At 39.0% G+C, this 26,235-nt stretch overlaps 1 protein-coding gene across 1 annotated transcript in view; it reads right to left on the reverse strand.

Annotated features, from left to right (window-relative positions):
• SLX4 (SLX4 structure-specific endonuclease subunit) overlaps positions 1-26,235 on the reverse strand; it is a 100,990-nt gene that overhangs the window by 20,523 nt on the left and 54,232 nt on the right. The window contains exon 13 of the mRNA XM_082260361.1: positions 18,005-18,107. Coding sequence (XP_082116487.1) covers positions 18,005-18,107 — 103 coding nt within the window. The remainder of the gene's footprint in view (positions 1-18,004; positions 18,108-26,235) is intronic.

The following is a 26,235-nucleotide window of genomic DNA, read 5'->3' on the forward strand; positions in this document are numbered from 1 at the left end:
CCCCTATTTATTTTTACACACTGCACCACCGGAGCCTCGCCCATAAGGAAGACTGAAGTGCAGCAGGGTCCCTTCCCTCTCTCCTCCATAATAAAGACCGAGGAAGTAGATGACCATAAAGGAATACATTTCCTGCTGTGGCTGACCGTATATATCCTGGCCAGTACCCCTGTGTGGGGTTGGGCACTCTGGTGAGTGCATTCTATATCACCACCTTATATCACTTATCCTTATCACGAGGATTGGATCACAATATCACTTAAAGAATTGAACACAATTCCCCTGTGTGTCGGAGTTTGGACTTTATTTTATAATTAGCACCTTAAAATATATAGTCTGGTGCATGTGTTTACATACACTTCTATATATCCCTACCTTGGACATTTTTATCTACACAGAATATAAGCACTGGGGAATAAATTGCTTCACATATCTGTCACTGTGCACCTATTGATATACACATATACCAGTGTACATCACAGTTATATTGATTCACTTAGCACATGGCACTTTAATAATTTAGATTTAATCACGTGGTTATGATTTTTGGATATTTTTTGAACATGTTTTAAATATCAAGTACAATATATTTTTATATATATATGGTAGATGTCACCTATATGATCAGATTGTTCACAATTATTGATTATTTATTTCCATCACTATATCACTAGTCACTTTTAATATAATACTTTGGTTTATGAGAAATATTACTTGTTTTTATATACTCTGCTATTAGATATATATTTGCTTGTTAGCAACAGGGATCACTTCTATTTACCATTTATTTATTATTTTATTTATATCTTATCTGTGATAAATTATTTGGTACTAGGTCCTCTCCCAGGCAGCGCAAGTTCCCTATCCCCTTTTAATATTCTGGGTCCAGATGTGATACTTCTCCCAGAAACCCATAAACAAATTGGCATAGCAGGGTGCAAAATGTGCACCCATAGCTGTGCCAGAGATTTGTCTATTAAGGACCCATTAAATTGAAAGTAATTCCTTTCTAGAGCAAACTTAGTACATTGGCAGACAAATTCAGATTGGATGGGTTGCATATACTCTGCTTCTGATAGAAAATGTTCAACAGCCCTTAACCCACCTTCATGTGGAATGGACGTATACAAGGAGCATACGTCCAAGGATAACCACTGGTACCCAGGCTCCCACCTATACTTCTGCAAGGTATCCAAAACCTGAGAGGAGTCCCTAATGTAGGCCGGCAGGGATGCCACCAGCAGTTGAAGAAAAATGTCCACATATTGGGACAATCTGCTGGTGATCCCATCCATGCTTGCCAAAATAGGCCTCCCTGGTGGGCAACCCGGGTCCTTGTGGACCTTTTGTATATGATAGAAGTATGGTGTTTTAAAATATTTGTTGAGAAAGAACAATCTCTCAGATTTATTGATAACTCCATTTTCAAGAGCCTGATTGACCAATTCCTGCAATTCCACTTTATACCCAGATAAAGGGTCCTCACTCACGTTTTCATGGTGGTACAGTCAGATAGGAGTCTATTAGCCTCTTTCAAGGAAATCTGGTTTATTCTAAATCACTATACCTCCTCCTTTATCGGCTATCCGAATCACAATATCATGATTTTTCTTAAGAGCATCCAAGGCCACTCGTTCAGAATGAGATAGGCACTAATTTTCTCTTTTGGTTGAGTACATAATTTATTGATATATATCATAGGTAAAAAGGCGCTGGTAATCTTAATATATCACGTGTTATAAAAATTAATAGGTGATTTAAAGTGTAATATATGTGATTAAAAATTGCTACAAATATATATATGATCTACTATTGGTGCAATTAGCAAAGAAAAGTGCATACCAGTGCAATTTCAATTCAGAAGTGTTTGTGCTTCTCAAAGTAAATTAATCCACAAAGGTGTGGATCAGTGAACCAATAAATAGATATATAAAGAATTCCATACAAAAATCACATAAGAATATATAAAAATATAAATATATAAATGTGCTCCAAGTAGTGTTTAAAAATCCAGGCAATAGCATGCAATCAAAATTGTGCTTGGTGGATTCTTATTAATCCCTTCACAGTGCTCCAGGTGCTGGGATGTGACAACCGTCAATTAAGAAGTGCTTGTGCTTCTCAAAGTAAATTAATCCACAAAGGTGTGGATCAGTGAACCAATAAATAAATATATAAAGAATTCCATACAAAAATCACATAAGGATATATAAAAAAATCACATAAGAATATATAAAAAAGTATAAATATATAAATGTGCTCCAAGTAGTGTTTAAAAGTCCAAGCAATAGCATGCAATCAAAATTGTGCTTGGTGAATTCTTATTAATCCATTCACAGTGCTCCAGGTGCTGGGATGTGACAACCGTGGCCTCTTACCAGCTAGCAGCAGGTCACAAGGACCCCCAACGCCTGTGATCCCTTTATTGGGTGGATCAGACCTCTCCTCGATTGCTTGGATCTCTGGCTCCTATATTACTCGAGTTGGACCATGTAGTCCCCCCATACACATAAAGATATAGAAGAACAAATAGCCTCCAATAGTGAAATACTGTTTTATTCTCCAAAAAACATACACTATAAGGTGACAATTAGCCTCTTACTATTTGTTGTGCCCTCCTGGCACTGGGCAATTCGGCAGTACAAAATCGTTTTTTTGGGTCTTAGGAAGATATTCTCCGGGGATCTGCAGCACCCTGTATCTCCTTTCCCCCTTTCTTTGTATTGCAGCGGTGGATGTGTATCCCAACCTCTGTTCCGAATGCCTCTGTGTGTTACTTCCGGGTTAGCATTGACCACAATGCATTTCGCTTAACGAGCGTCCTCAGGCAGTCTGTGCTGGCCCTGTCAGTCACATCTTAAGTATCGCTATCTCTATTATGATTGGCCGGTGTTTAATTTTGCTTTTGTAGCGCCATTCATTTATTTTTATTGACATTAAGTGCCGATCTGTATATTTAACAGGATGGTATCGATTTATTACGTGACCCTTTTATTTTATGTGTATTTGACATTTGCTGCAAATCGCCCGGGTATATTCCTATTCCCCGCATTATACAAACAGCAATTCACATCCAATAATTCTTAAAAACACATAATGTATTTCCCACAATTATAAAACTATTTATATCTAGTATTAAATCTTTATTAATAAAACATTATAAATAAAATTGAAACTAGACATTATAAAATAAAAAATAAAAAAATATATATCTTTAATTGACGCCATCTAGTGGTCATCTAATTTTTCCTACATTCTTTTTAGTGTAATTCGGGACTATAACTCCATCTAGTGGCCATATATAGGAACAATTATTTTTTATTTTATCATTCTTATGGACATAGATATTAATTTATAGGGACATATGCTTATTAAAAAGGTACAGTGTACATTATAAATTTTTTAAAATAATATTATCTATATAAAAATCCATAATTTGTAAAAAAAATATATATATAAAATGGATATATAAAATATAAATATGAGATATATTATCTAAAGGCAAGGGATATAATCAATTAAATTCCTAAAAATTATTTAAAAAGCAATTAAGGTCTATGTCTGCATTTAACCCCATGGGTTTTAATGTTTTTAGTCTATGGATCCATGCGGTTTCGTTCTGCGATATCATTTTTCGCATATCTGAGCCTCTCCAATGACTGAATATTTTGTCAATTCCACAGAACCAAAGGAGGGAGGGATCTTGGTTGTGGAAAATTCTGAAGTGATTGGACAGGCTGTGCTTTTTGAAGCCTTTCTTTATGTTATCGACATGTTCTCCTATCCTAATTGCTAAAGTGCGGGTCGTGCGTCCGATGTATTTTAATCCGCAAGGGCAAGTACACATGTATGTAACAAATCTAGTGTCGCAGGTGATGAATTTTTTAATCTCAAATTCCCGATTGTCCGCGGAGAAGAACTTGTGTTCAATCCTTTTCTTAAATCTGCTTGTCCTGCATGCTTTACATCTTCTGCACCTATAGAAGCCATTTTTTGCGAAAAACATTTGTGGTTTTTTTGGTGGGTCTGGAACATTTTTTGATAGGATATTCCGTAGTCCCGGGGCTCTTTTATAAATAAATTTTGGATTCTTTGGGAGGAGTGTTTTTAAAGTGTCATCCCTTAATAGGATGTGCCAATTTTTCTTTATGCATTTTTCAACCTCTTTGTATTGGGTGTTGAATCCCGTAATAAAAGCTAGTTCAAAGTTTGGGTTTTCTTTCTTCTTTTTCTTCTTATTCTTTAGGAGGTCTTCTCTCTTCAATTCGGATATTTTCTTTTGTGTGATTCTCAGGTCTTTCTCTTTGTATCCCTTTTCTCTGAATCTTTCTATTAATTTATCTGTCTGTGTATTGTAGTCTTTTAAATCTGTACAATTCCTTCTAATTCGGGTGAATTGCCCTTTTGGTATCGCTTGTATCCAAGCCGGGTGATGGCAACTCCTCTTAGAGATGTAGCCATTAGTATCCACCTTTTTAAAGAAGGTTCTGGTGTTTAAAGTGCCGTTGTGCTTAAAGATCTCCAAGTCGAGAAATTGCACTGTATTTTTGTCCATATTACCTGTAAATTTGATCTGATATTTGTTTTTATTCATTTTCTTGAAGAAATGTTCCAGGGATTCTTGCGATCCTTCCCACACAACCAAGATATCATCAAGATATCGGCGGTAATACTTCAGTTGTTGTGGAAGTTTTGAGTAGATATCCTCCTCTTCCCATTTGGCTAAAAATATATTTGCTACGCTGGGAGCATAACGTGCTCCCATAGCTACACCCTTTATTTGGTTATAGTACTCATTCTTATACCAAAAATGATGATTTGACATAGCCATATTCAGGCCTTCCAATAGGAAATCTCTTTGTGGTTCCTTTAAATTGGTGTATTTTTCTAAGGCCCATTTGATAGCCCTTGATGCATCCTTCTGTCTGATGTTCGTATATAATGATTCCACATCGATCGATGCCAATATTGTATTTTCGGTGATATTTATGTCCACTAGTGAGGTTAATGTTTCCTTGGTATCCTTTAAAAAGGATTTTCCAATAGCAGCTATAGGCTGAAAAAATGTATCCAAATATTCACCCATCCTAGCATATAAAGATTCTATGCCACTGATTATGGGTCTTCCCGGTGGCTGCTGTAGATTTTTATGAATCTTGGGGATTTGATATATCACCGGCATACGAGGGGCTTTAATATTCAGGTATTTTCCTTCTTTTTTGTTCAGGAGGCCCTTTTTCATCCCTTTATTAATCCACTGTATCATTTTGGCTTTCAATTTATTTGTAGGATTTCCAGGTAATTTAACATATGTATCTTCATCATTTACAATACGATCCAGTTCCTTGATATAATCTTCTTTTTTGAGAATCACTAGACCCCCTCCTTTATCAGCTGCTCTAATAATGATATTCTTCTTTTCTTCCAAACTTCTGATGGCTTCCCAAACTTCCTTTGTATTTTTAGTTGGCTTCCTTTTCATCATCTGTACCTCTTTTTGAACAATATTCCTGAACACTTGGATATATTGGTAGGTACTGGATTTAGGATTAAAAACTGATTTGTTCCGAAGTTGGGTATGTTGGTATTCTGTTTCTTCCTCTCCTCCTATCCCTTTCTTGTGTTGTTCCGCAAAAAATTTCTTAATATTAAGTTTTCGTGTAAACTTTTCTAGATCGATAAAAGTCTCAAAATGATCTAGAGATTTAGCAGGGGCAAATTTCAGTCCCTCTTGTAATATTTTCAATTCTGATGGTGTAAGTTCCACCCCTGCTAAATTGAATATCCCTTGCTCTAGACGTCCCTTTTCCGTTTTCTTTCTCCCTCCTCTACATCCTCTTTTTTTGCGTTTTCCCGCATGTTGGCCCAATAATTGTCTTTCCAAGACCTCTCTTCCCCCTGTTGCTTGAATTGTCCCGAGGGACCTGGCTTTTGTCCATCATTGGGATGAGGGTAGATATAGTGTTCTGAAGGTCCTGGTCTTTGGCCATCTGAGGGGTATGAGTAATGATGTTGGTTGTTCCTATATTCCTGATGGGAAGGGAGTCGTTCTCTCTCTCTATACATTCCCGAGGGTTCCTGTCTTAATCTGCCCGGCGGTTGATAATATTCTTGGTCATTTCTATATGTTGTCTGTCTTTCTCCTCCTCTTTGTTGTTGGTAATTGTTATAATTATCATATTGATAGTTATTTTTCTTATATCCTCTCCCTCTTCCCCGTCCTCTTCCTCTCCCTCTGCCTCTCCCTCTCACCGGCTTAAATTGGGGTTGTTGGAAGGTATGTTGGGGTGTATAGGGTGTAGAGTTGGAGTTCCTCCGTTCATAGTTATGATTTTCCCTTATTTTTGGGTGTTCCATATATCTAGGAGTAGAGAATTCTTCTCTATTCCTTAAGGGTGAGAATCTATTACTTGTGGGTATCAAGATGGTATTGGCAGTAGTGTCCCCCTCGTCATCTTCACAAATGATGGGAGTCATCTCTTCTCTCCTTATATTTCTATGTGGTGTTACCCTGAAGTCTTTCATAAGGTTGTATCTTACGTCCAGGCTATTAGGTTCCCTTTCTGGGGATGATTCCCTTGAATTAGTACCTATTACTTCTTGCCATTTGTAAACCACACCCTTTTTGTAATCTTCTATGTCACGTTGGTATTTCTTTATTTTTTTCCTTTTTATCTCAATGTCATATTGTGCGATATGTTTTTGCATCATTGTTATTTTATCTTTATATTCTTGGGTCTCGTTGAGTGGAGCTAGTTTTTCTTTAATTATTTGTATTTTTGATTCTATAATACTGAGTTTGGTTTTCCTCCTTTTAGTTAAGAGTTCCATTAGTTGTTTCTCTTTATTATTGAAAAATTTGAACCATTCCTCCATAGAGGTTTTGTCCTCTATTCCATCATTGGGATTGACATCCCATCTAAGGCGTCTGGGGGTAATATCTTCCTCTATGTACCTATCAAAGGTAGTGATATCCCACCAGGTTCTTATTTGTCTCTCCAAATTATATTGTAGCTGTTTAAAATTTTGGGACATATTAACCTCATTAATTGATCTTTGTTGGAAGATCTCACTAGAGTTATAGGTTCTTTCTTTTAATAAGTTAAATACATCCATTTTCTCAGTTGCTTTAGAGCCGGCTGCCATTCAATAGATACAGAGTATCTAAAATAGCAATAAAAAGAAAAGAGAAGGCGCCTGGCCCTTTAAATAAAAGATTGTTGAACCTGCTGCCCTTTTAATTGTAATAAAACAATAAATAGGTATATATCATAGGTAAAAAGGCGCTGGTAATCTTAATATATCACGTGTTATAAAAATTAATAGGTGATTTAAAGTGTAATATATGTGATTAAAAATTGCTACAAATATATATATGATCTACTATTGGTGCAATTAGCAAAGAAAAGTGCATACCAGTGCAATTTCAATTCAGAAGTGTTTGTGCTTCTCAAAGTAAATTAATCCACAAAGGTGTGGATCAGTGAACCAATAAATAGATATATAAAGAATTCCATACAAAAATCACATAAGAATATATAAAAATATAAATATATAAATGTGCTCCAAGTAGTGTTTAAAAATCCAGGCAATAGCATGCAATCAAAATTGTGCTTGGTGGATTCTTATTAATCCCTTCACAGTGCTCCAGGTGCTGGGATGTGACAACCGTCAATTAAGAAGTGCTTGTGCTTCTCAAAGTAAATTAATCCACAAAGGTGTGGATCAGTGAACCAATAAATAAATATATAAAGAATTCCATACAAAAATCACATAAGGATATATAAAAAAATCACATAAGAATATATAAAAAAGTATAAATATATAAATGTGCTCCAAGTAGTGTTTAAAAGTCCAAGCAATAGCATGCAATCAAAATTGTGCTTGGTGAATTCTTATTAATCCATTCACAGTGCTCCAGGTGCTGGGATGTGACAACCGTGGCCTCTTACCAGCTAGCAGCAGGTCACAAGGACCCCCAACGCCTGTGATCCCTTTATTGGGTGGATCAGACCTCTCCTCGATTGCTTGGATCTCTGGCTCCTATATTACTCGAGTTGGACCATGTAGTCCCCCCATACACATAAAGATATAGAAGAACAAATAGCCTCCAATAGTGAAATACTGTTTTATTCTCCAAAAAACATACACTATAAGGTGACAATTAGCCTCTTACTATTTGTTGTGCCCTCCTGGCACTGGGCAATTCGGCAGTACAAAATCGTTTTTTTGGGTCTTAGGAAGATATTCTCCGGGGATCTGCAGCACCCTGTATCTCCTTTCCCCCTTTCTTTGTATTGCAGCGGTGGATGTGTATCCCAACCTCTGTTCCGAATGCCTCTGTGTGTTACTTCCGGGTTAGCATTGACCACAATGCATTTCGCTTAACGAGCGTCCTCAGGCAGTCTGTGCTGGCCCTGTCAGTCACATCTTAAGTATCGCTATCTCTATTATGATTGGCCGGTGTTTAATTTTGCTTTTGTAGCGCCATTCATTTATTTTTATTGACATTAAGTGCCGATCTGTATATTTAACAGGATGGTATCGATTTATTACGTGACCCTTTTATTTTATGTGTATTTGACATTTGCTGCAAATCGCCCGGGTATATTCCTATTCCCCGCATTATACAAACAGCAATTCACATCCAATAATTCTTAAAAACACATAATGTATTTCCCACAATTATAAAACTATTTATATCTAGTATTAAATCTTTATTAATAAAACATTATAAATAAAATTGAAACTAGACATTATAAAATAAAAAATAAAAAAATATATATCTTTAATTGACGCCATCTAGTGGTCATCTAATTTTTCCTACATTCTTTTTAGTGTAATTCGGGACTATAACTCCATCTAGTGGCCATATATAGGAACAATTATTTTTTATTTTATCATTCTTATGGACATAGATATTAATTTATAGGGACATATGCTTATTAAAAAGGTACAGTGTACATTATAAATTTTTTAAAATAATATTATCTATATAAAAATCCATAATTTGTAAAAAAAATATATATATAAAATGGATATATAAAATATAAATATGAGATATATTATCTAAAGGCAAGGGATATAATCAATTAAATTCCTAAAAATTATTTAAAAAGCAATTAAGGTCTATGTCTGCATTTAACCCCATGGGTTTTAATGTTTTTAGTCTATGGATCCATGCGGTTTCGTTCTGCGATATCATTTTTCGCATATCTGAGCCTCTCCAATGACTGAATATTTTGTCAATTCCACAGAACCAAAGGAGGGAGGGATCTTGGTTGTGGAAAATTCTGAAGTGATTGGACAGGCTGTGCTTTTTGAAGCCTTTCTTTATGTTATCGACATGTTCTCCTATCCTAATTGCTAAAGTGCGGGTCGTGCGTCCGATGTATTTTAATCCGCAAGGGCAAGTACACATGTATGTAACAAATCTAGTGTCGCAGGTGATGAATTTTTTAATCTCAAATTCCCGATTGTCCGCGGAGAAGAACTTGTGTTCAATCCTTTTCTTAAATCTGCTTGTCCTGCATGCTTTACATCTTCTGCACCTATAGAAGCCATTTTTTGCGAAAAACATTTGTGGTTTTTTTGGTGGGTCTGGAACATTTTTTGATAGGATATTCCGTAGTCCCGGGGCTCTTTTATAAATAAATTTTGGATTCTTTGGGAGGAGTGTTTTTAAAGTGTCATCCCTTAATAGGATGTGCCAATTTTTCTTTATGCATTTTTCAACCTCTTTGTATTGGGTGTTGAATCCCGTAATAAAAGCTAGTTCAAAGTTTGGGTTTTCTTTCTTCTTTTTCTTCTTATTCTTTAGGAGGTCTTCTCTCTTCAATTCGGATATTTTCTTTTGTGTGATTCTCAGGTCTTTCTCTTTGTATCCCTTTTCTCTGAATCTTTCTATTAATTTATCTGTCTGTGTATTGTAGTCTTTTAAATCTGTACAATTCCTTCTAATTCGGGTGAATTGCCCTTTTGGTATCGCTTGTATCCAAGCCGGGTGATGGCAACTCCTCTTAGAGATGTAGCCATTAGTATCCACCTTTTTAAAGAAGGTTCTGGTGTTTAAAGTGCCGTTGTGCTTAAAGATCTCCAAGTCGAGAAATTGCACTGTATTTTTGTCCATATTACCTGTAAATTTGATCTGATATTTGTTTTTATTCATTTTCTTGAAGAAATGTTCCAGGGATTCTTGCGATCCTTCCCACACAACCAAGATATCATCAAGATATCGGCGGTAATACTTCAGTTGTTGTGGAAGTTTTGAGTAGATATCCTCCTCTTCCCATTTGGCTAAAAATATATTTGCTACGCTGGGAGCATAACGTGCTCCCATAGCTACACCCTTTATTTGGTTATAGTACTCATTCTTATACCAAAAATGATGATTTGACATAGCCATATTCAGGCCTTCCAATAGGAAATCTCTTTGTGGTTCCTTTAAATTGGTGTATTTTTCTAAGGCCCATTTGATAGCCCTTGATGCATCCTTCTGTCTGATGTTCGTATATAATGATTCCACATCGATCGATGCCAATATTGTATTTTCGGTGATATTTATGTCCACTAGTGAGGTTAATGTTTCCTTGGTATCCTTTAAAAAGGATTTTCCAATAGCAGCTATAGGCTGAAAAAATGTATCCAAATATTCACCCATCCTAGCATATAAAGATTCTATGCCACTGATTATGGGTCTTCCCGGTGGCTGCTGTAGATTTTTATGAATCTTGGGGATTTGATATATCACCGGCATACGAGGGGCTTTAATATTCAGGTATTTTCCTTCTTTTTTGTTCAGGAGGCCCTTTTTCATCCCTTTATTAATCCACTGTATCATTTTGGCTTTCAATTTATTTGTAGGATTTCCAGGTAATTTAACATATGTATCTTCATCATTTACAATACGATCCAGTTCCTTGATATAATCTTCTTTTTTGAGAATCACTAGACCCCCTCCTTTATCAGCTGCTCTAATAATGATATTCTTCTTTTCTTCCAAACTTCTGATGGCTTCCCAAACTTCCTTTGTATTTTTAGTTGGCTTCCTTTTCATCATCTGTACCTCTTTTTGAACAATATTCCTGAACACTTGGATATATTGGTAGGTACTGGATTTAGGATTAAAAACTGATTTGTTCCGAAGTTGGGTATGTTGGTATTCTGTTTCTTCCTCTCCTCCTATCCCTTTCTTGTGTTGTTCCGCAAAAAATTTCTTAATATTAAGTTTTCGTGTAAACTTTTCTAGATCGATAAAAGTCTCAAAATGATCTAGAGATTTAGCAGGGGCAAATTTCAGTCCCTCTTGTAATATTTTCAATTCTGATGGTGTAAGTTCCACCCCTGCTAAATTGAATATCCCTTGCTCTAGACGTCCCTTTTCCGTTTTCTTTCTCCCTCCTCTACATCCTCTTTTTTTGCATGGCAGCCGGCTCTAAAGCAACTGAGAAAATGGATGTATTTAACTTATTAAAAGAAAGAACCTATAACTCTAGTGAGATCTTCCAACAAAGATCAATTAATGAGGTTAATATGTCCCAAAATTTTAAACAGCTACAATATAATTTGGAGAGACAAATAAGAACCTGGTGGGATATCACTACCTTTGATAGGTACATAGAGGAAGATATTACCCCCAGACGCCTTAGATGGGATGTCAATCCCAATGATGGAATAGAGGACAAAACCTCTATGGAGGAATGGTTCAAATTTTTCAATAATAAAGAGAAACAACTAATGGAACTCTTAACTAAAAGGAGGAAAACCAAACTCAGTATTATAGAATCAAAAATACAAATAATTAAAGAAAAACTAGCTCCACTCAACGAGACCCAAGAATATAAAGATAAAATAACAATGATGCAAAAACATATCGCACAATATGACATTGAGATAAAAAGGAAAAAAATAAAGAAATACCAACGTGACATAGAAGATTACAAAAAGGGTGTGGTTTACAAATGGCAAGAAGTAATAGGTACTAATTCAAGGGAATCATCCCCAGAAAGGGAACCTAATAGCCTGGACGTAAGATACAACCTTATGAAAGACTTCAGGGTAACACCACATAGAAATATAAGGAGAGAAGAGATGACTCCCATCATTTGTGAAGATGACGAGGGGGACACTACTGCCAATACCATCTTGATACCCACAAGTAATAGATTCTCACCCTTAAGGAATAGAGAAGAATTCTCTACTCCTAGATATATGGAACACCCAAAAATAAGGGAAAATCATAACTATGAACGGAGGAACTCCAACTCTACACCCTATACACCCCAACATACCTTCCAACAACCCCAATTTAAGCCGGTGAGAGGGAGAGGCAGAGGGAGAGGAAGAGGACGGGGAAGAGGGAGAGGATATAAGAAAAATAACTATCAATATGATAATTATAACAATTACCAACAACAAAGAGGAGGAGAAAGACAGACAACATATAGAAATGACCAAGAATATTATCAACCGCCGGGCAGATTAAGACAGGAACCCTCGGGAATGTATAGAGAGAGAGAACGACTCCCTTCCCATCAGGAATATAGGAACAACCAACATCATTACTCATACCCCTCAGATGGCCAAAGACCAGGACCTTCAGAACACTATATCTACCCTCATCCCAATGATGGACAAAAGCCAGGTCCCTCGGGACAATTCAAGCAACAGGGGGAAGAGAGGTCTTGGAAAGACAATTATTGGGCCAACATGCGGGAAAACGCAAAAAAAGAGGATGTAGAGGAGGGAGAAAGAAAACGGAAAAGGGACGTCTAGAGCAAGGGATATTCAATTTAGCAGGGGTGGAACTTACACCATCAGAATTGAAAATATTACAAGAGGGACTGAAATTTGCCCCTGCTAAATCTCTAGATCATTTTGAGACTTTTATCGATCTAGAAAAGTTTACACGAAAACTTAATATTAAGAAATTTTTTGCGGAACAACACAAGAAAGGGATAGGAGGAGAGGAAGAAACAGAATACCAACATACCCAACTTCGGAACAAATCAGTTTTTAATCCTAAATCCAGTACCTACCAATATATCCAAGTGTTCAGGAATATTGTTCAAAAAGAGGTACAGATGATGAAAAGGAAGCCAACTAAAAATACAAAGGAAGTTTGGGAAGCCATCAGAAGTTTGGAAGAAAAGAAGAATATCATTATTAGAGCAGCTGATAAAGGAGGGGGTCTAGTGATTCTCAAAAAAGAAGATTATATCAAGGAACTGGATCGTATTGTAAATGATGAAGATACATATGTTAAATTACCTGGAAATCCTACAAATAAATTGAAAGCCAAAATGATACAGTGGATTAATAAAGGGATGAAAAAGGGCCTCCTGAACAAAAAAGAAGGAAAATACCTGAATATTAAAGCCCCTCGTATGCCGGTGATATATCAAATCCCCAAGATTCATAAAAATCTACAGCAGCCACCGGGAAGACCCATAATCAGTGGCATAGAATCTTTATATGCTAGGATGGGTGAATATTTGGATACATTTTTTCAGCCTATAGCTGCTATTGGAAAATCCTTTTTAAAGGATACCAAGGAAACATTAACCTCACTAGTGGACATAAATATCACCGAAAATACAATATTGGCATCGATCGATGTGGAATCATTATATACGAACATCAGACAGAAGGATGCATCAAGGGCTATCAAATGGGCCTTAGAAAAATACACCAATTTAAAGGAACCACAAAGAGATTTCCTATTGGAAGGCCTGAATATGGCTATGTCAAATCATCATTTTTGGTATAAGAATGAGTACTATAACCAAATAAAGGGTGTAGCTATGGGAGCACGTTATGCTCCCAGCGTAGCAAATATATTTTTAGCCAAATGGGAAGAGGAGGATATCTACTCAAAACTTCCACAACAACTGAAGTATTACCGCCGATATCTTGATGATATCTTGGTTGTGTGGGAAGGATCGCAAGAATCCCTGGAACATTTCTTCAAGAAAATGAATAAAAACAAATATCAGATCAAATTTACAGGTAATATGGACAAAAATACAGTGCAATTTCTCGACTTGGAGATCTTTAAGCACAACGGCACTTTAAACACCAGAACCTTCTTTAAAAAGGTGGATACTAATGGCTACATCTCTAAGAGGAGTTGCCATCACCCGGCTTGGATACAAGCGATACCAAAAGGGCAATTCACCCGAATTAGAAGGAATTGTACAGATTTAAAAGACTACAATACACAGACAGATAAATTAATAGAAAGATTCAGAGAAAAGGGATACAAAGAGAAAGACCTGAGAATCACACAAAAGAAAATATCCGAATTGAAGAGAGAAGACCTCCTAAAGAATAAGAAGAAAAAGAAGAAAGAAAACCCAAACTTTGAACTAGCTTTTATTACGGGATTCAACACCCAATACAAAGAGGTTGAAAAATGCATAAAGAAAAATTGGCACATCCTATTAAGGGATGACACTTTAAAAACACTCCTCCCAAAGAATCCAAAATTTATTTATAAAAGAGCCCCGGGACTACGGAATATCCTATCAAAAAATGTTCCAGACCCACCAAAAAAACCACAAATGTTTTTCGCAAAAAATGGCTTCTATAGGTGCAGAAGATGTAAAGCATGCAGGACAAGCAGATTTAAGAAAAGGATTGAACACAAGTTCTTCTCCGCGGACAATCGGGAATTTGAGATTAAAAAATTCATCACCTGCGACACTAGATTTGTTACATACATGTGTACTTGCCCTTGCGGATTAAAATACATCGGACGCACGACCCGCACTTTAGCAATTAGGATAGGAGAACATGTCGATAACATAAAGAAAGGCTTCAAAAAGCACAGCCTGTCCAATCACTTCAGAATTTTCCACAACCAAGATCCCTCCCTCCTTTGGTTCTGTGGAATTGACAAAATATTCAGTCATTGGAGAGGCTCAGATATGCGAAAAATGATATCGCAGAACGAAACCGCATGGATCCATAGACTAAAAACATTAAAACCCATGGGGTTAAATGCAGACATAGACCTTAATTGCTTTTTAAATAATTTTTAGGAATTTAATTGATTATATCCCTTGCCTTTAGATAATATATCTCATATTTATATTTTATATATCCATTTTATATATATATTTTTTTTACAAATTATGGATTTTTATATAGATAATATTATTTTAAAAAATTTATAATGTACACTGTACCTTTTTAATAAGCATATGTCCCTATAAATTAATATCTATGTCCATAAGAATGATAAAATAAAAAATAATTGTTCCTATATATGGCCACTAGATGGAGTTATAGTCCCGAATTACACTAAAAAGAATGTAGGAAAAATTAGATGACCACTAGATGGCGTCAATTAAAGATATATATTTTTTTATTTTTTATTTTATAATGTCTAGTTTCAATTTTATTTATAATGTTTTATTAATAAAGATTTAATACTAGATATAAATAGTTTTATAATTGTGGGAAATACATTATGTGTTTTTAAGAATTATTGGATGTGAATTGCTGTTTGTATAATGCGGGGAATAGGAATATACCCGGGCGATTTGCAGCAAATGTCAAATACACATAAAATAAAAGGGTCACGTAATAAATCGATACCATCCTGTTAAATATACAGATCGGCACTTAATGTCAATAAAAATAAATGAATGGCGCTACAAAAGCAAAATTAAACACCGGCCAATCATAATAGAGATAGCGATACTTAAGATGTGACTGACAGGGCCAGCACAGACTGCCTGAGGACGCTCGTTAAGCGAAATGCATTGTGGTCAATGCTAACCCGGAAGTAACACACAGAGGCATTCGGAACAGAGGTTGGGATACACATCCACCGCTGCAATACAAAGAAAGGGGGAAAGGAGATACAGGGTGCTGCAGATCCCCGGAGAATATCTTCCTAAGACCCAAAAAAACGATTTTGTACTGCCGAATTGCCCAGTGCCAGGAGGGCACAACAAATAGTAAGAGGCTAATTGTCACCTTATAGTGTATGTTTTTTGGAGAATAAAACAGTATTTCACTATTGGAGGCTATTTGTTCTTCTATATCTTTATGTGTATGGGGGGACTACATGGTCCAACTCGAGTAATATAGGAGCCAGAGATCCAAGCAATCGAGGAGAGGTCTGATCCACCCAATAAAGGGATCACAGGCGTTGGGGGTCCTTGTGACCTGCTGCTAGCTGGTAAGAGGCCACGGTTGTCACATCCCAGCACCTGGAGCACTGTGAATGGATTAATAAGAATTCACCAAGCACAATTTTGATTGCATGCTATTGCTTGGACTTTTAAACACTACTTGGAGCACATTTATATATTTATACTTTTTTATATATTCTTATGTGATTTTTTTATATATCCTTATGTGATTTTTGTATGGAATTCTTTATATATTTATTTATTGGTTCACTGATCCACACCTTTGTGGATTAATTTACTTTGAGAAGCACAAGCACTTCTTAATTGACGGTTGTCACATCCCAGCACCTGGAGCACTGTGAAGGGATTAATAAGAATCCACCAAGCACAATTTTGATTGCATGCTATTGCCTGGATTTTTAAACACTACTTGGAGCACATTTATATATTTATATTTTTATATATTCTTATGTGATTTTTGTATGGAATTCTTTATATATCTATTTATTGGTTCACTGATCCACACCTTTGTGGATTAATTTACTTTGAGAAGCACAAACACTTCTGAATTGAAATTGCACTGGTATGCACTTTTCTTTGCTAATTGCACCAATAGTAGATCATATATATATTTGTAGCAATTTTTAATCACATATATTACACTTTAAATCACCTATTAATTTTTATAACACGTGATATATTAAGATTACCAGCGCCTTTTTACCTATGATATATACCTATTTATTGTTTTATTACAATTAAAAGGGCAGCAGGTTCAACAATCTTTTATTTAAAGGGCCAGGCGCCTTCTCTTTTCTTTTTATTACATAATTTATTGAAGTCTGCATATACCATAGAATAATAGGTTTTAATAAATTCCTTATTACCATGGTGCGGATAAAATGCTGATTTAGGACGGAAACTGGAATAAACAATATCATTCCTGAACGGGGTTGAAACCAGATCATCAGATTCCAAACCCCCCTCAATCAAAAATTCCTCCAAAATATTTAGCACTTCTGCATCTGTATCCATTTTTGTGGACTCTCTATACTCTGCAACTAGCAGATCAATACTGACCTCAGATGCACTGTTATATTTGTCCACCTTATCTCTATCAGACTTGAGACTATAATATCTCTGCACTTTAATGTCACATATGTATCTATGTAGATCTCTGAACAGATCAAATACATTAGCATTGCAACTCGGAGCAAAGTTTAATTCTTTCTGTAGGAGGCTCAGCTCCCCTTCATTTAATGTATGTGTGGATAGGTTGAAGATCTTAACAGTGGAATTCAAAAATCTACAAAAACACGTTGTCATAGTAACCACTTGGTTGGCATTGACTGTTCTGTTTCTCTCTCTCCCCCTCCTCCCTGTGTTCTCCATAAGTTTCCCTTACTCCATCGAGTGCAGCGCCGGCTGGTCCGGACGCAGGTGCACTCTAGCTCATATGCTCTGAGGCTTACGTTAGAGAACCCGGAAGCCACTGCCTGGTGTTGGAGGTGAAGGCTGTCGGCATTACACGGTGGCGATCCAGGAGAGAGATACTGATGTCAAATGTGAGTTGCATTTTATTGAGCTTCTAAAACATTATTATGCTAGGGAGGCCATGCGCTCTTCTTTTTTATCCTTTGTAGAAACAAACTGAAGCCTATAGCAGAGTGTGTGGGTGTATGCCTGCAGGGACGGCCCCATAGGCGTGGTAAAGCTTTTTCCTGCCTAGTGTTCTACTCCTTTAGGGGCAGCATAACCCAATGGTCAAGAATTATATGGAGCTGCGTTTGTCAATCAACGCTAGAGAAATGGTGATAGCGGTGAGAAGAGGGGGGGGGGGATTAACAGTGTTGTTTACTTACCTGTTTATTTCCTTCTTTAAGATTGGGGTGTCCATGTCTGAATAATCCGGTAGTGGAGTGATAGCAACCTTCGGTGGTAGCTCCCTCTTGCGTATAATAGAAACTAAAAGCGAAGAGAGATGTTTTTTTAGGAATATCATGTAGGGCCACAGCAAAATGACAAAGCTTTTCTATGTGATGCACTCCAACTACAAGCAGATTGCTTACTCCAGAGACCCCTCAAGACATATCTTTCAAATTAACCACTTAAGGACCAGGCCTATTTCTGACATTTGTTGTTTACAAGTTAAAATCAGTATTTTTTGCTAGAAAATTACTTAGAACCCCCAAATATTATACAATTTTTTTTTTTTGTAGCAGAGACCCTAGAGAATAAAATGGAGATTGTTTCAATACTTTATGTCACACCGTATTTGCGCTGCGGTTTTACAAATGCATACACAAAAAATACACTTTTTTAAATGAAAAAATAAAAAAAAAAACAGTAAAGTTAGCCCAATTTTTTCCTATAATGTAGAAGATAATGTTATGCCGAGTAAATTGATACCTAACATGTCATGCTTTAAAATTGTGCACGCTCGTGGAATGGTGAAAAACTTTGATACTTAAAAATCTCCATAGGCGACACTTTATTTCTACAGGTTACATGTTTAGAGTTACAGGGGAGGTCTACTGCTATAATTATTGCTCTCTCTCTAACAATCGCAGAGATATCTCACATGTGTGGTTTGAACATTGTTTCTATTTGTGGGCACGACTTGCGTATGCGTTCCCTTCTGTGCACGAGCTCAGAAGGACGGGGCGCTTTATATTTTTATTCTTTTTTATTTATTTTACTTTTTATTTTTATGCTGTCCCTTTAAAAAAAAATGTAATCACTTTTATTTCTATTACAAGGAATGTAATCAGCAACTGTGATAAAAATAAGCAGGATAGGTGCTCTTTAATGCAAGATCTGGGGTCAATAAGGCATCAAATCTCATATTTACACTTAAAAGCAGAAAAAAAATGGATTTTTGTCTTACCGTAAAATCCTTTACTCTGATGTTCATTAACGGACACAGCTTTATATCTTCATTGACAATTGGTTATGCTGCTCTTCATAGGAGTAGGAGAAAGCGGAAAAGAGTTAACAAAGCTTGGCTACGCCCCTAGAGAGTCCCAGAGGGTATACTGGTATACTCCCACTTCCTGATATAGCTATCTCAGTTTTGTAACAAGCAGTGTCAGAGGAATACATAACCCAACTTCACAGAGGGGTGGGTGCTGTGTCCGTCAATGAACATCAGAGAAAAGGATTTTACGGTAAGACAAAAATCCAGTTTTCTTTCGCTCGCTGACGGACACAGCTTAATATCTTTATTGACAGTTGGGGTGTCCCAAAGCAGTGTCATCATGAGGGGTGCACACAGCAAAAAAGAACCAAATCCCAAAAGGGTAAAACATAGCCAACCAGGTAACCAAAGAGCCCAACCAGGAACAACTGGGGCTCACCTACCAGAAAAAAAAAACACCCTCAAGAGGCCGCAGCCTCTACAACAGCGGACTGCAAGACTTTGCGGTCAAAAGCAGCATTGGCAGATGCCAGGACATCCACCTTGTAAAACTTGGAGAATGTATGTACAGACGACCAGGTGGCCACCTTGCAAACCTGACGCCTGATAACAGAAGGCCCAGGAGGCACTAAGCTCCCTCGCAGAATGCACCTTAACAGGGAAAGGAGGAACCTGACCCTTAATGGAATAGGCCTGCACCACTGTCTGCCTGATCCATCTGGAAATGGTCACAGCAGATGTGGCCTGCCCTTACGAGATTTATTCGTAAGGACAAATAAGGAATCTGATCTGCAAATCGACTCGGTCGCCACCAGGTACACCCTGATGGCGCGAACCACATCCAGGGAATGTAAGGCAATCTCTTTTGAGTGTTTTGGCTTAGGACACAACACAGCGAAGGCAACACAATGTCCTCATTCAAATGGAAGTCTGAGACAAATTTAGGAAGGAATGACTGACAGAAACGGAGAACCACCTTGTCCCTGTGAGCCGCCAGGTAAGGCGACCAACAGGGCAACGCAGCCAATTCTGAAACCATGCCACCAAGAAGGCAACCTTCTGTGATAGAGTCAATAGAGGAATCTTACAAATATTTTCAAATGGCAGTTTGTGAAGAACCAACAGCAGCAGATTAAGATCCCACGGAGGCACTGGGGACCTCACTGGAGGAGCCAAATGGCGAACCCCCCTCAAAAGTGTGAACCAAAGAATTAGTGGCTAGTGGGCATTGGAAAAAAAAAATCGCCAAGACTGAAATCTGGACCTTGATGGTGCCCAGAGCCAAACGCTTATCTACCCCACCTTGTAGAAACTCCAGCAGACATAATACTGAAAAGGAACAGGGGAAAACCCTCCGAGACTCACACCAAGTAATGTACGCCTTCCAAACCTGATGATAAATCTTCAGAGAAGTAGATTTTTTAGCTCTTAGAGTAGGAATCACCGAATCCGACAACCCTCTATCCTTCAGTACCTGGCTTTCAATAGCCAGGCCGTTAAAGACAGCGACTGTAAAGCAGGGTGCAAGATCGGTCCCTGAGACAAAAGATCTTCTCTGAGAGGGATCCGCCAAGGAGCATCGGCAACCAGTTTTACTAACCCCACGTAGTAAGATCGACGAGGCCAGTCTGGAGCCACCAGAATGACTGAAATCCCTTCTGCCTCAATTCTGCACAGAAGTCTTTGTAGAAGCTGTAACGGAGGAAAGGCATATATTAGACAATACCAGCCCCAAGGGGCTATCAGAGCATCTGCGGCATCTGCCAAAGGGTCTCAAGATCTTGCCACAAACCTCTAAATCTCACAGTTGAGGCGAGAAGCAAGTAAGTCCACATCGGGAGTCCCCCAACGGAGGCACAGTTCTTGAATCACATCTGGGTGAAGAGACCATTCGCCTGGACTCAGGGCCTGCTGACTGAGGTAGTCGGCCTGCTGATTTTCCACCCCTGAAATGTGCACAGCAGAGAGGACCGGAACATGTAGTTCTGCTCACCTTAGAATGCCGGCCACTTCTTTGGCTGCAAGGGCACTCATTGTGCCCCCTTGATAATTGACATATGCCACAGCGGTAGCATTGTCCGATTGAATCCTTCATGGACACCAGAATTTCCAGGATGTTGATTGGCAGATCGGACTCCTCCCCCACAGCAAGGTGGTCCTCGTACTCTGGTTCAACCGGCTCAGATTGTCCAGGGACCAAGGATTCTTGTCCCATTTGGCCAGAATCTCCTTTTGCAGAGGTCTGGTGTGAAACCGAGCAAGCAGAACCGCCTCGATGGTGGAGACCATCAACCCCAGCACTTACATACAAGTCCTGAGAGATGACCAGCGGTTGGACAACAGACGCTGAATTGCAAGCTGCAACTTTTGCAGTTTCTGCTTCGGAAGAAACACTCGAGCCGAGGCCGAATCCAATGTAAGACCCAGGTAATCCAACCTGTTGGATGGGGTCAGAGCTGATTTCTGAAAATTAAGCGTCCAGTCGAACTCTTGTAAGCTTCACACAGTGATGTCCAAATCATCCTGTAAGACGGAACGAGACTCTGCTCGCAGAAGATCGTCCAGGTACCCCAGTACCGCAATCCCACTCTGTCTGAGTAAGGCAAGCACCAGGGCCAACACTTTTGTGAACACTCGAGGAGCTGAAGCAAGACCAAAGGGTAAAGCCACGAATTGATAGTGCTCCTTGCCCACGGCAAAGCGAAGAAAACGCTGATGCCAGACTTAAATTGGGATATGAAGGTAAGTCCGTCCTTAATATCGATGGAGGCTAAAAAATCCCCTTGATAAAGGGGAAGCCACTACGGTGCGAATGGACTCCATTCTGAATTTCTGAACCCGCACAAAGCGGTTCAGAACCTTGAGGTCCAAGATTGGACGGACCTTGTTCTCCTTCCTGGGAACAGTGAAAAGGTTTGAGTAAAACTCCTGGAACTGGTACAATGACCCTTTGTGAGAGCAAATCTTGTACCGCCCCCCATAAGGCCCTGCAACCGATCCGGGGACAGGTGGCGGTTGGAAGGAAAAAAGCCTTGCTGGAGGCAAGGACCGAAACTCGATCTTGTAACCAGACTGGATTAATTTGTGGACCCATTTATCTTGAATGAAAGAGGTCCACGGGTCCAGAAAGAAACAAAGATGTCCCTCCACCCCATGTCCCGGCAAGGGCATCCCTTCAGGCAGAGGAGGACATTTCTGTGGGGCCAGCAGAACCTGCTTTTGACTTACCAACCTAGGGTCTCTTGGAAAACCTGAGAAGGCACGGGAGGATTTTGAACCCTTATCCTGCGCCCCCCAGCAGGACGAAAGAGACGCTTGTGGGCTGAGAAGACAGGACCACGTTTGTGGTGAGGCTCTTTGCTTTTTAGAGCAAGGTGCTCTTACCTCCCGTGAGACCTTTTATGATCTTTTCCATCAAAACTCCGAACAGACGATACCCCACGAAGGAAAGCACCCTTTATGAAACTTGGTCCGCAGACTAGCATTTCAGCCAAATCATGTGGCAAAGGGTCACCACAGTAACAGACGCCCTGCAGGCTAAGAGGGCCGCATCCAGGGAAGCATCACAGATATACTGCAACCCCTGTATCAGCTGGTCCGCCAATTCCACCAGCTTAGGGGGATGTTGACCTCCTTTGACTAGGCAGCAAAAAACTGAGAGCCTATAGCAGGAAGTGGGAGTATACCCTCTGGGACTCTCTAGGGGCGTTTTTGTTCCGCTTAGTGTCCTACTCCTTTGAAGAGCAGCATAATAAACTGTCAATGAAGATATAAAGCTGTGTCCGTCAATGAACGAAAGAGCTTAGTCTTTTTTTTAATTAAAAAAAAAATAATTAGCCCCTTTAAGGCCGTTGGCAGAAGTAACGTTTGACGTAGCTCCAGTCCTCCAAGGGCATAGAATTGAGTGGGGGACATCTTGCCCTCATTCGACTTCCTGCCCATCAGGAGAGGGGATTGGATTGTTTTCCCAGCTACCGACAGCTCCAGTAGGCGGGGAAAACAACCGGGAAGCAGCCCATAAAAGTGATCCCGCTGCTGGGACCACTTTTATTTCAAAGCGGACCACCCGCCCTGTAAGAAAATACCAGGTTATGGCAGCTATCTGGTTAAATCGTGCTGTGACTGATGATCTGCATACCATCCCACATTGCCGTACCACAATGAACCTTTTAAAGAGAAATGGGTATAGTGATAAATGATGCCACTGTGGATATAACAAATGACCCTACCAGCACTCAACAACAAAGGATAATCTCCTCCGCTCTGCAAGAAAATAAACCTTCTTCAGTGTTTGCTGCACTGAATAAAAGAGTACTCTACAATACTGAAATGTTAAGGTGATACAATGAACTGGGGGGTCAAGTCACACAGAAAAGGGCTCAGGATAACAAAACTTTGTGTGCCTAAAAGACTATTAGCCCCTTGCAGACTACGGGTGTGCAGCGTATGCCCTGAAAAATGTCAATAGTGTATGTAGCATGGCCTGTCCCACTCATCCTTCTTTCTTGCTAGCACAGCTGGAACTTGCTTTGTATTTATTATTAAACCATAGTAAACCAAGTCCCAGCTGTGTAATTATTATTAAATCATAGTTAATTTCAAGCAGCCCTAACTACCTCCTTCTTTTCCTTTTCTCTATAGCTAACATTTTTCTGCAGATTTATCTTTATTTCTATTTTTTAACCAATGATATCTAAACTTTTTTTTGCTTTTATTCATTTTATTTGCTAATTTTTTTTTGCGTCATTGATTATTATATTGAAAAAAATGCCCTTATTTAATTTGTAATTTTTACTTGGATTTAGTTGTTTTGGGTGTACAATGCAAAAAAGTCCATAATTGGCTAAGTAAAAACAAAGTTATTTCTGAGTCAATCGGCCCATAGCAGAAGTATATAAATTGTCCTGGTTCATAAGAGGTATACAGGTGTGAGGGCTGAACTTATTAGATATCGATGGGGCTTTTAATTTCACTGTGCACAAAAATAAACAAGCCTAAATTAAAGAGGGTGTGAAAAAAGGACTGAAAACCCAACTTCCAAGCTTTTTCCTAGAGCTCTGGTGTTCTTCCACACCTTCATTCCTAAAGGTATCCACTACACTGCCTTGTTATAACTTGTAAGTAATACTTACAAGACTCTTATGGACCTGTAAACAAGAATGTGTATATTACCAGACAAACAAAATGGTCAAGTCTATGGCAGCAGGCCAATGGGCTCCTGCCCCAGCCAATGAGGAAGGAGAGTCCCCATACAACAGAAGCTATCCTGATCATCGCTTAATCGGAGGGGGCTCATACAAGGATTTGGGAGGACGTTGCATATAGAATGCATGAAGGTAAAAAAACCTTCAGCCTTTAGAACCACTTTAAGTTCCTTGCCTAAATTCTTCTGCAGGAACACCCACCTCCTGATCTCCATAAAGAAGTTTTGTAGTCAAGCAAAGGAAAATTTAAGCCAGGGAATCCGATTTCCTGAAATTTTAGTGCAGAAGAGGCAGCATTTCCGCTCACTACAGAAAGTTAGGGGCTTACTGGATTTCTGGAAAATTAACAGGTGTTTTACAATACTTTCCAAACTGTAAAAAAAGGGGAGCACACGCAGACCTCGGATAATAACGTTTTATGAAAGGACAATACAATACAATAAGGTTGCATTCACATTTAAGTCCTTACCAGCACATCAGCATATCAACGGTAGCTTCCAGCTCCTCCCGTCCCTCCGGCGTGACCTCCAGACTTGTCTATCGCAGCAAACGCCGCTCTAGCCCGCTCTCAGCCACTTCCTGCTTCTGGCCCCTCTGCCGGATCACAACATGCTAATGCTCGTGCGCCTGCGCACCCGCCCGCCGTCATTCACCGCCGGATAGGCTGGCCTAAGCCTCGGCCAAGGCTATATGCAGTGTGGGGCTGTTGAGTGGAGGGATCCAAGGGGATGCAGTACCTCCTGCTGGTTGCTATGATCAACGCGTTGTTGATCATAGCAGGAAGTGGCTGAGAGTGGGCTAGAGCGGCGTCTGCTGCGATAGACAAGTCCGGAGGTCACCCCAGAGGGACAGGAAGAGCTGGAAGCTACCGTTGATATGCTGATGTGCTTGTCCTGCAAGGACCTAAATGTGAGTGCAACCTTATTGTATTGTATTGTCCTTTAACAAAACGTTATTATCCGAGATCTGCGTGCGCTCCCCTTTTTTACAGTTTGGAATCTGCTATACATCTGCCACCCAGTGGAGTACAAGAGGAGCTGCAGTGACCTGGATAAATTTCATTTCAAAATACAAACTGTCACAAGTAGGGATTGGACACAGGACCAGCGCCAATGTCTTGTAAAGTACGCTCTCATATATATGTTGGTGCCTGATATGTATATGGGTTCTTGTTGATTGCAATTTCATTTTACAAAACTTGAAGCTTTCTAAAGAGAAAAAAATATGGGGAATTGTGAGTGTTGCAAAGAAGTACTGAATATGCTTATTTTAAAGACACTTTAAAGCATGGGTGTCCAACCTTTTGGCTTCTCTGGGCCACATTGAGTGTAGAGAAATTTTCTCGGGCCGCATATAAAATATATACTATTAGTTAAGGTATATAAGTAATAAAACGCCACCGCGCCCTTCCCGTGCTGCCGCGCCCCACCCCCCAGCACTTATTTAATTTAACACAACTAGTGGATGATCCCCTCCAAGGCTGCCTCTGTGGCCGTGCCCCCGACTTGACTTCCTTCCTCCACAGCAAAAAAAATTGTCAGGGGGCAGTGGGCCGCATTGCCTGTGGTTCCGGGCAGGAGGTTGGACATGCCTGCTTTAAAGGCTAATTTCACCTATAAAAAGAAAATAAATTGTACATGTTTTTGCAGGTGAAAAAAATGTGCATTTATTTTTTTTAGCCTACACAGCATTGCACCCGTGATCAGCAGATTGCAAGTGCAATGTCAGAATCCTGTAGACTCTCAATATAGCTGTCTACCCATACCTCACATAGGAGCAGACAGTTACTGACTTGCAGAAAGATCAATGAACTACGAGAGCACTCATTAGCAACCTCCCAGTTCTTTGAGAACTACAAGCCATCTGCCACGGTCGAAGACAGTACTTGTAGTGCTTTCATTTTCAAAACTTAAAGCTGCACTGTCTTTTAGTTGTGACAGCGGGTGCAGGAGAGGATCCCCCACCTGCTGTT

This window comes from Pelophylax lessonae (genome assembly GCF_965119305.1).
Source record: "Pelophylax lessonae genome assembly, chromosome: 6".
In the NCBI taxonomy this organism is placed as follows: Eukaryota; Metazoa; Chordata; class Amphibia; order Anura; family Ranidae; genus Pelophylax; species Pelophylax lessonae.